Raw genomic sequence first — 11,399 nt, 5'->3', positions numbered from 1 at the left:
TATAGCGCAGTATTTAGTCTATGATAGGCGTACTATACACAGTAGTTACCTGCGGCCACTGCCTATCTCCAGCTCCGGGAAAACTGTTCCATATTTCATTTAAAAGTGGGAATATTTGTATCACATCAGATGTCAGGACTACATGTATTATACCTATACACTGGCAACTTGTCATTTACTGTTGATTAAATATGTTAATTTAATTCTGCAGCGTCCCCAGCGCCAGTGTTACATTATTGTTGGTTATAGTTACTCTGATATAAAACTGGCCCACTACTAGGGATTAATGTGACCAAAATCCACCCTACTTCCGGTATCTGCGTTCCATCACCTAACAGCCAGTGCGTTCCAGACTACTTCCGGAATCTGCGTTCCATCACCTTACAGTCAGTACGTTCCACCCTACTTCCGGTAAATGTGTTTAATCGCCTTACAGCCTGTGCGTTCCACCCTACTTCCGGTATCTGCGGTCCATCACCTTACAACCTGTGCGTTCCACCCTACTTCCGGTATCTGCGTTCCATCACCTTACAGCCTCTAAGTTCCACCCTACTTCCGGTATCTGAGTTCAAGCGATTCCTACCCACCCTCCCGTCAGTGCGTTTCACCCACAGGAAAAACTTTAATATCCGGTGCTACAACTTCCGAGTGTAGAGAGTCCAGTCTTGCACCAAGAGGTACTGTACTGTACAGGAGGAGCAGCCTGTGGTGTCCTGTTATTATTATTATTATCCAGGAGGAACAGCCTGTGGTGTCCTGTTATTATTAATTATTATCCAGGGAGAGCAGCCTGTGGTGTCCTGTTATTATTATACAGGAGGAGCAGCCTCTGGTGTTCTGTAATTATTATACAGGAGGAGCAGCCTGTGGTGTCCTGATGGTATTATTATTATTATTACCCAGAGGGAGCAGCCTGTGGTGTCCTGTTATTATTATACAGGAGGAGCAGCCTCTGGTGTTCTGTAATTATTATACCGGAGGAGCAGCCTGTGGTGTCCTGTTGTTGTTGTTATTATTATTACCCAGAGGGAGCAGCCTGTGGTGTCCTGTTATTATAATCCAGGGGGAGCAGCCTGTGGTGTCCTGTTATTATTATACAGGAGGAGCAGCCTCTGGTGTTCTGTAATTATTATACAGGAGGAGCAGCCTGTGGTGTCCTGTTGTTGTTGTTATTATTATTACCCAGAGGGAGCAGCCTGTGGTGTCCTGTTATTATTATACAGGAGGAGCAGCCTCTGGTGTCCTGTTATTATTATACAGGAGGAGCAGCCTCTGGTGTCCTGTTGTTGTTGTTATTATTATAATTATTATACCGGGGGAGCAGCCTGTGGTGTTCAATTATTATTATTGTTAAACAGGAGGAGCAGCCTGTATTATCCTGATATTATTAAACAGGAGGAGCGTCCTGTGGTGTTCAGTTGTTGTTGTTATTAATATTATTATACAGGAGGAGCAGCCTGTGGTGTCCTGTTATTATACAGGAGGAGCAGCTTGTGGTATCCCATTATTATTATACAGGAAGAGCAGCCTGTGGTGTCCTGTTATTGTACAGGAGGAGCAGCCTGTGGTGTCCTGTTGTTATTATTATACAGGAGGAGCAGCATGTGGTGCCCTGTTATTATTATACAGGAGGAGCAGCCTGTGGTGTCCTGTTGTTGTTGTTGTTATTATTATTATTGTACAGAGGGAGCAGCCTGTGGTGTGTTGTTGTTTACTATTATTATTATTATTATTATTATTATTATTATTATTATTAATATACAGGAGGAGCAGCTCGTGGTGTCCTGTTCTACAGGAAGAGCAGCCTGTGGTGTCCTGTTGTTGTTGTTGTTGTTGTTATTATTGTTATTATTATACAGGGGGAGCTGGCTGTGGTGTCCTGTTGTTATTGTACAGGGGGAGTAGCCTGTGGTGTCCTGTTATTATTATACTGGAGGAGCAGCCTGTGGTGTGTTGTTGATGATGATGATGATGATGATTATTATTATACAGGGGGAGCTGCCTGTGGTGTCCTTTTATTGTTATTATTATTATACTGGAGGAGCAGCCTGTGGTGTCATGTTGTTGTTATTATTATTATTATTATTATACAGAGGGAGCAGCCTGTGGTGTCCTGTTATTATTATTATACTGGAGGAGGAGCCTGTGGTGTCATGTTGTTGTTGTTGTTATTATTATTATTATTATTATTATTATTATACAGGGGGAGTAGCCTGTGGTGTCCTGTTATTATTATACTGGAGGAGCAGCCTGTGGTGTCATGTTGTTGTTGTTGTTGTTGTTGTTGTTGTTATTATTATTATTGTTGCGATGATATGTGATTTCATCATTTGTGCAGAGTCACATATTACCTGAGACTGATGGAATTCTGTATTGTTTGTCCCTTGTTTCCTCCATTCTGGTGCCCTGTCCCTGTATTATTACCCTCTTCTTTTTTCTTTTACTATTGGTGTAACATTATGCAGTTCAGCGTTATGTGACGGCCTCTAAGGAGCCTTATGGGGCTCATTCTTACATATCTATTACTTGTGTTCTCTGTGATTTGTCTTATATTTATTCCTAGACACTACATCTGTGAGGAACCTTTGTCTTTATTATACATATTCTGTATTCTCACTGATTAACTGAGGATGGATACGGACAGGAGTCAGAAGACTGAGATGATAATAAATATCACCCTGGAGATCATCTACCTGCTGACTGGAGAGGTGAGGGGATCTGGGAGCGTCACAATGACGTCACTTATATCTATAGTAATAATACAGGGACATGACTGGGGAGGTGAGGATACCTGGGAGCGTCACAGTAACATCACATATCTATAGTAATAATATGTGGACATGACTGGGGAAATGAGGGGATCTGGGAGGGTCACAGTGACATCACTTATCTATAGTAATAATACAGGGACATGACTGGGGAGGTTAGGGGATATGGGAGCGTCACAGTGACATCACTTATAGCTATAGTAATAATGCAGGGACATGACTGGGGAGGTGAGGGGATCTGGGAGTGTCACAGTGACATCACTTATCTATAGTAATAATACTGGGACATGACTGGGGAGGTGAGGGAATCTGGGAGTGTCACAGTGACATCACTTCTATCAATAGTAATAATACAGGGACATGACTGGGTCGGTCAGGGGATCTGGGAGCATCACAGTGACGTTACGTATATCAATAGTAATAATACAGGGACATGACTTGGGAAGTAAGGGGAAATGGAAGTATCACAGTGACGTTACTTATATCTATAGTAATAATACAGGGACATGACTGGGGAGGTGAGGGGATCTGAGAGCGTTACAGTGATGTCACATAGCTATAGTAATAATATAGGGTCAAGACTGGGGAGGTGAGGTGATCTGAAAGTGTCACAGTGAAATCACTTATATCTATAGTAATAATACAGGGACATGACTGGGGAGGTGAGGGGATATGGGAGCATCACAGTGACATCACTTATATCTATAGAAATAATACAGGTGCATGACTGGGGAGGTGAGGGGATCTGGGAGCGTCACAGTGATGTCACATAGTTATAGTAATAATACAGGGACATGACTGGGGAGGTGGGGGGATATGGGAGCGTCACAGTGACATCATTTATATCTATAGAAATAATACAGGTGCATGACTATGGAGGTGAGGGGATCTGGGAGCGTCACAGTGATGTCACATAGTTATAGTAATAATACAGGGACATGACTGGGGAGGTGAGGGGATCTGGGGGTGTCACAGTGACATCACTTATATCTATAGAAATAATACAGGTGCATGACTGGGGAGGTGAGGGGATCTGGGAGAGTTACAGTGACATCACATATCTATAGTAATAATACAGGGACATGATGGGGAGGTGAGGGGCTCTGGGACAGTCACAGTGACATCACATATCTATAGTAATAATACAGGGACATGATGGGGAGGTGAGGGGATCTGGGAGCATCACAGTGACATCACTTATATCTGTAGTAATAATACAGGTACATGACTGGGGACATGAGGGGATTTGGGAGTGTCACAATTACATCACTTATTTCTCTAGTAAAAATACAGGAACATGACTGGGGAGGTGAAGGGATCTGGGAGCGTCACTGTGACATCACTTATATCTATAGTAATAATACAGGGACATGACTGGGGAGGTGAGGGGATCTGGGAGTGTCACTGTGATGTCACATATCTATAATGATAATAAATGGACAGGACTGGGGAGGTGAGGGGATCTGAGAGCATCACAGTGACATCACTTTTCTCTAACGTCCTTGAGGATGCTGGGACTCCGTAAGGACCATGGGGAATAGACGGGCTCCGCAGGAGATAAGGCACTTTAAAAAAGCTTTGGATTCTGGGTGTGCACTGGCTCCTCCCTCTATGCCCCTCCTCCAGACCTCAGTTTTACACTGTGCCCAGACCAAGATGGGTGCACTGCAGAGAGCTCTCCAGCGTGCTCTGCCTGAAAGCATTTTTGTTTGGATTTTTCTTTCTACTTTTTACTACTTTTTCACAGGGAGCACTGCTGGCAACAGGCTCCCTGCATCTAGGGACTGAGGAGAGAGGAGCAGACCTTCTTGTCTAAGATAGGCTCTGCTTCCTCGGCTACTGGACACCATTAGCTCCAGAGGGGGTGAACGCAGGTTCTTACTGGGCGTCCACCCCCGGAGCCGCGCTGCCGTTCTCCTCACAGAGCCAGAAGTACAGAAGTCAGAAGACGTCTCAGGCGGCAGAAGCCTTCAGCTTCACTGAGGTAACGCACAGCACTGCAGGTGTGCTTCATTGCTCCCATACACCTCGCATACTACGGTTACTGTAAGGGTGCAGGGCGTAGGGGGGGGGGCGCCCTGGGCAGCAATATAAACCTCTGCATGGCAAATAGACTATATACATGTACAGGTGGGCTCTGTACATGTATATAAAAGAGCCCCCGCCATATTTTACTAAGTTTGAGCGGGACAGAAGCCCGCCGCCGAGGGGGCGCGGCTTCTCCCTCAGCACTCACCAGCGCCATTTTCTCTCCACAGCACTGCTGAGAGGAAGCTCCCCGGACTCTCCCTTGCTTACACACGGTGAAAGGGTGCTTAAAAGAGAGGGGGGGGGGGCACATAATTGGCGGTTTACATATTACACAGTGCTGCTGGGGAAAAACATTTTGTGTTGGTCTCCAGGGTAATTGCGCTGGGGTGTGTTCTGGCATACTCTCTGTGGGGTAAATTTACTAAGCTCCCGATTTTGACCGAGATGCCGTTTTTTCATCAAAGTGTCATCTCGGTAATTTACTAAGCAATAATCACGGCAGTGATGAGGGCATTCGTAATATTTTGAAGTCCTAGGAAAAAAATCACGAATGAATACACCATCGGTCAAAACGCGGCTGTTTAAGTATGAATCTCGGTCATTTACTAAGAAGTGCAAAGCAAAAAACAAACAAACACTGCCGTGAAAAATTACAACTCGTAAAAAAGTGCTAAAAAAAAACAGACCATTATTTTTTATTCGTGATTGGATAGGCATGCACGGATCCATGAGATCCGTGCATGTATATCAGTGGGAAGGGGTGGGAAAGTGCTTTTTTTTTCAAAAAAAATTGCGTGGGGTCCCACCTCCTAAGCATAACCAGCCTCGGGCTCTTTGAGCCGATCCTGGTTGCAGAAATATGGGGAAAAAATTGACAGGGGTTCCCCCATATTTAAGCAACCAGCATCGGGCTCTGCGCCAGGTCCTGGTTCCAAAAATACGGGGGACAAAAAGAGTAGGGGTCCCCCGTATTTTTAAAACCAGCACCGGGCTCCACTAGCTGGACAGATAATGCCACAGCCGGGGGTCACTTTTATATAGTGCCCTGCGGCCGTGGCATCAAAAATCCAACTAGTCACCCCTGGCCGGGGTACCCTGGGGGAGTGGGGACCCCTTCAATCAAGGGGTCCCCCCCCCCAGCCACCCAAGGGCCAGGGGTGAAGCCCGAGGCTGTCCCCCCCCATCCAATGGGCTGCGGATGGGGGGGCTGATAGCCTTTGTTGTAAAAGAAAAGATATTGTTTTTAGTAGCAGTACTACAAGTCCCAGCAAGCCTCCCCCGCATGCTGGTACTTGGAGAACCACAAGTACCAGCATGCGGCGGAAAAACGGGCCCGCTGGTACCTGTAGTACTACTACTAAAAAAATACCCAAAAAAACACAAGACACACACACCGTGAAAGTATAATTTTATTACATACATACACACATACATACATACTTACCTTATGTTCCCACGCAGGTCGGTCCTCTTCTCCAGTAGAATCCAAGGGGTACCTGTTGAAGAAATTATACTCACGAGATCCAGGGGTCCAGGGTCCTCGGGGAATCCAGGTGTAATCCACGTACTTGAAAAAAAAAAAAAAACGGACACCCGAGCCACGCACTAAAAGGGGACCCATGTTTGCACATGGATCCCCTTTTCCCGACTGCCAGAAACCCACTCTGACTGATGTCTAAGTGGGTTTCTTCAGCCAATCAGGGAGTGCCACGTTGTAGCACTCTCCTGATCGGCTGTGTGCTCCTGTACTGAGTGACAGGCGGCACACGGCAGTGTTACAATGTAGCGCCTATGCGCTCCATTGTAACCAATGCTGGGAACTTTCTGCTCAGCGGTGACGTCACTTTAGGTCAACCGCAGGGCAGAAAGTTCCCAGCATTGGTTACAATGTAGCGCATAGGCGCTACATTGTAACACTGCCGTGTGCTGCCTGTCAGTTAGGACAGGAGCACACAGCCGATCAGGAGAGTGCTACAACGTGGCGCTCCCTGATTGGCTGAAGAAACCCACTTAGCCAGAAGTCAGAGTGGGTTTCTGGCATTCGGGGAAAGGTGACCCATGTGAAAACATGGGTCCCCTTTCAGTTCGTGGCTCGGCTCTGCATTTTGTTTTTTTATTCAAGTACCTGGATTATAAATGCATGCGACGAGGACCCAGGGCCCCTGGATCTCGTGAGTATAATTTATTCAACAGGTACCCCTTGGATTCTACTGGAGAAGAGGACCGACCTGCGTGGGAACATAAGGTAAGTATGTATGTATGTGTGTATGTATGTAATAAAATTATACTTTCACGGTGTGTGTGTCTTGTGTTTTTTTGGGTATTTTTTTAGTAGTAGTATTACAGGTACCAGCGGGCCCGTTTTTCCGCCGCATGCTGGTACTTGTGGTTCTCCAAGTACCAGCATGCGGGGGAGGCTTGCTGGGACTTGTAGTACTGCTACTAAAAACAATATCTTTTCTTTTACAACAAAGGATATCAGCCCCCCCATCCGCAGCCCATTGGATGGGGGGGGACAGCCTCGGGCTTCACCCCTGGCCCTTGGGTGGCTGGGGGGGGGACCCCTTGATTGAAGGGGTCCCCACTCCCCCAGGGTACCCCGGCCAGGGGTGACTAGTTGGATTTTTGATGCCACGGCCGCAGGGCACTATATAAAAGTGACCCCCGGCTGTGGCATTATCTGTCCAGCTAGTGAAGCCCGGTGCTGGTTTTGAAAATACGGGGGACCCCTACTCTTTTTGTCCCCCGTATTTTTGGAACCAGGACCAGGCGCAGAGCCCGATGCTGGTTGCTTAAATATGGGGGAACCCCTGTCAATTTTTTCCCCATATTTTTGCAACCAGGATCGGCTCAAAGAGCCCGAGGCTGGCTATGCTTAGGAGGGGGGACCCCACGCAATTTTTTTAAAATTTTTTACAGTGTTTAATTAAAAAAAAAAAAAAAAAATGAACCCCAGCACGGATCACACAGATCCGGCCGAGATTAATTGTAAAAAAGTCGGCAGTGTTTTGCTAATCACTGCCGTAAAAAACAAAAAAAAAACACGAATGACATCGACATCGGAAGAAAAGAAAAACCCGAATACGACAGCTTAGTAAATTAGTCGTAATAAATTCAAAAAGTTGCAGTTTTACACTTTCGATGTCATTCGTGATTGAACTTTGACCTTTTTCCGAAAATTACGAATGTTAGTAAATTTACCCCTGTCTGTCTCTCCAAAGGGCCTTGGCAGGGATACTGTCTTCAGAAAAGGGGTTCCTTGTGTGTGTGAAGTGTGTCGGTACGAGTGTGTCGACATGTTTGACGAGGAAGGCTCGCTTACTGTGGAGGGGGAGTGTTTGAATGTCAGGTCGCCGTCAGCAACGCCGACACCGGAATCGGTGGATATGCTGAATGTCTTGAATGCAAATGTTAATCTATTGCATAAAAGGTTAGACAAGGCAGAAGCTAGGGATCAGTCAGGTAGCCAGTCCATACCTGTCCCTGTGGCGCCAGGGCCTTCGGGGTCTCAGAAGCGCACCATATCCCCGATCGATGACACAGATACCGACACAGATACTGACTCTAGTGTCGACTATGAAGATGCAAAATTACAGCCAAAGGTGTCTAAGGGTATACGGTACATGATTATGGCCATTAAAGAGGTTTTGCATATTTTTGAGGAACCCCCTGTCCCTGACACGAGGGTGCACATGTATAAAGAGAAAAAGCCTGAAGTCACTTTTCCATCATCATCATTTGAATTAAGTGAATTGTGCAAAAAGGTTTGGGACTCTCCAGATAGGAGACCACAAGTTCCCAAAAGGATTCTTATGGCGTTTCCTTTTCCACAAACTTAGAGGATACGCTGGGAATCTTCACCAAAAGTGGACAAGGCGCTGACATGCTTGTCCAAAAAGGTGGCACTGCCTTCTCAGGATACGGCTTCCCTCAAGGAACCGGCTGATCGCAGGCAGGAAATTACCTTGAAGCACATTTACACTCACTCCGATACTATTGCTAGACCGGCTATGGCGTTGGCCTGGGTTTGTAGTGCGGTGGTGGCATGGGCAGATTCCTTATCTGCGGAGATTGACACCTTAGATAGGGATGCCATTCAAATGACCATAGAGCATATCAGAGATGCTGCCTTGTATATGAGAGATGCACAGAGAGACATTTGTTTATTAAGCTCCAGAATAAATGCTATGTCTATTTCTGCTAGGCGACTCCTGTGGACCCGGCAGTGGACGGGAGATGCCGATTCTAAGCGGCACATGGAGTCCTTGCCGTACAAGGGGGGGGGGAGTTGTTTGGAGACGGCCTCTCGGACCTTGTCTCTACGGCTACGGCTGGTAAGTCGAATTTCTTACCTTATGTCCCCCCGCAGCATACTAAGAAGGCACCTCATTATCAAATGCAGTCCTTTCATTCCAATAAAAACAAGAAGGTGCAGGCATCGTCCTTTGTTACCAGAGGAAAAGGGAGGGGAAAGAAGCTGCACACAGCTAGTTCCCAAGAGCAGAAGTCCTCCCCTGCGTTTGCAAAGTCCACGGCATGACGCTGGGGCTTCCCGGGGGGAGGCAGATCTGGTGGGGGCTCGTCTTCGGTTTTTCAGCCACGTCTGGGTTCAATCGCAGGTGGATCCCTGGGCAGTAGAGATTGTTGCTCAGGGATACAGGCTAGAATTTGAAGACTTGCCTCCTCGACGGTTTCTCAAATCGGCTCTGCCGACTTCCCCGTCAGAGAGGGAGTCAGTGTTGACAGCAATACAAAAATTGTATGTTCAACAGGTGATTGTCACAGTTCCTCATCTCCAGCAGGGAGAGGGATATTATTCAACCCTGGTTGTGGTCCCGAAACCGGACGGTTCGGTCAGGCCCATTTTAAACCTGAAATCTCTGAAATTGTACTTGAAAAGGTTCAAGTTCAAAATGGAATCACTCCGGGTGGTCATCGCCAGCCTGGAGGGGGGGGGTTGGATGGTGTTCCTGGACATCAAGGATGCATACCTTCATGTTCCAATATTCCCCCCCCCCATCAGGCGTTCCTGAGATTTGCAGTGCGGGACTGTCACTACCAATTTCAGACGTTGCCGTTTGGGCTTTCCACAGCCCCGAGGGTTTTCACCAAGTTAATGGCGGAAATGATGGTGCTCCTGCGCAGGCAGGGGGTCACAATTATCCCATACTTGGACGATCTCCTCATAAAGGCGAGATCTCGGGAGAAGTTGCTGGACAGCGTGTCTCTGTCCATGAAGACGTTGCAGCTACACGGCTGGATTCTCAATATACCGAAGTCCCAGCTAGTTCCTACAATGCGTCTGACCTTTCTGGGCCTGATCCTAGACACAGACCAGAAAAAAGTTTTTCTTCCGATCGAAAAGGTTCAGGAACTCATGACCATGGTCAGGAACCTATTGAAACCAAAGAAGGTTTCAGTGCATCAGTGCACGCGGGTCCTGGGGAAGATGGTGGCTTCATACGAGGCCATCCCTTTCGGCAGATTCCACGTGAGGACTTTTCAATGGGATCTCTTGGACAAGTAGTCCGGGTCCCATTTACAAATGCATCAAAGGATCACCCTGTCTCCCAGGACCAGGGTATCTCTCCTGTGGTGGCTGAACAGTGCTTACCTTCTAGAGGGTCGCAGGTTCGGCATTCAGGACTGGGTCCTCGTGACCACGGACCCAAGCCTCTGAGGCTGGGGAGCAGTGGCACTGGGAAGAAATTTCCATGGTCTCTGATCAAGCCTGGAGACTTGTCTCCACATCAACGTCCTGGAGTTGAGGGCCATATACAACGCCCTGCGTCAAGCGGAGAATGGTTCTGATTCAGTCAGACAATGTCACGGCAGTGGCTCATATAAACCGCCAAGGCTGAACAAGGAGCAGAGTGGCCATGGCAGAAGCGACCAGGATTCTACGCTGGGCGGAAGGCCATGTAAGCGCGCTGTCAGAGGTGTTCATCCCGGGGTTGGACAACTGGGAGGCGGACTTCCTCAGCAGGCACGTCCTGCATCCGGGGGAGTGGGGACTTCATCAAGAAGTCTTTGCACAGATCGCGGATCGGTGGGGCCTCCCTAAAATAGACATGATGGCGTCCCATCTCAACAAAAAGCTAAAGCGGTATTGCGCCAGGTCAAGGGACCCTCTGGCGGTAGCGGTAGACGCTCTGGTGACACCTTGGGTATTCAGATAGGTCTATGTGTTTCCTCCTCTTCCTCTCATACCCAAGGTGTTGAGAATTGTAAGAATAAGCAGGGTCAGAACAATCCTCATTGTTCCAGATTGACCACGGAGGACTTGGTATCCGAAACTGCAAGAGTTGCTCACAGAAGATCTTCTTCCTCTAAGGCAGGACCTGCTGCAGCAGGGGCCCTGTCTGTTCCAAGACTTACTGCGGCTGCGTTTGACGGCATGACGGTTGAACGCCGGATCCTAGCTGAAAAAGGAATTCCAGAGGAAGTAATTCCTACCCTGATGAAGGCTAGGAAAGACGTGACATTGAAACATTATCACCGTATATGGCGGAAATATGTTTCTTGGTGTGAGGCCAGAGCTGCTCCTACGGAGGAGTTCCATTTGGGCCGTCTACTACAATTCCTTCAACAGGAGTGACC

At 47.5% G+C, this 11,399-nt stretch overlaps 1 protein-coding gene across 1 annotated transcript in view; it reads left to right on the top strand.

The window, feature by feature from the left end:
• The first annotated feature begins 602 nt into the window (after positions 1-602).
• The window catches only part of LOC135054534 (zinc finger protein 850-like), a 234,762-nt gene continuing 223,965 nt past the window's right edge, over positions 603-11,399 (top strand). Inside the window, exons 1-2 of the mRNA XM_063957677.1 lie at positions 603-677; positions 2,564-2,708. Coding sequence (XP_063813747.1) covers positions 2,631-2,708 — 78 coding nt within the window. The 5' untranslated portion in view covers positions 603-677; positions 2,564-2,630. The remainder of the gene's footprint in view (positions 678-2,563; positions 2,709-11,399) is intronic.

Source organism: Pseudophryne corroboree, chromosome 3 (genome assembly GCF_028390025.1).
Source record: "Pseudophryne corroboree isolate aPseCor3 chromosome 3, aPseCor3.hap2, whole genome shotgun sequence".
Classification (NCBI taxonomy): Eukaryota; Metazoa; Chordata; class Amphibia; order Anura; family Myobatrachidae; genus Pseudophryne; species Pseudophryne corroboree.
Note: the sequence above shows the minus strand (reverse complement) of the source record. Positions and strands in the feature narration are given on the sequence as shown.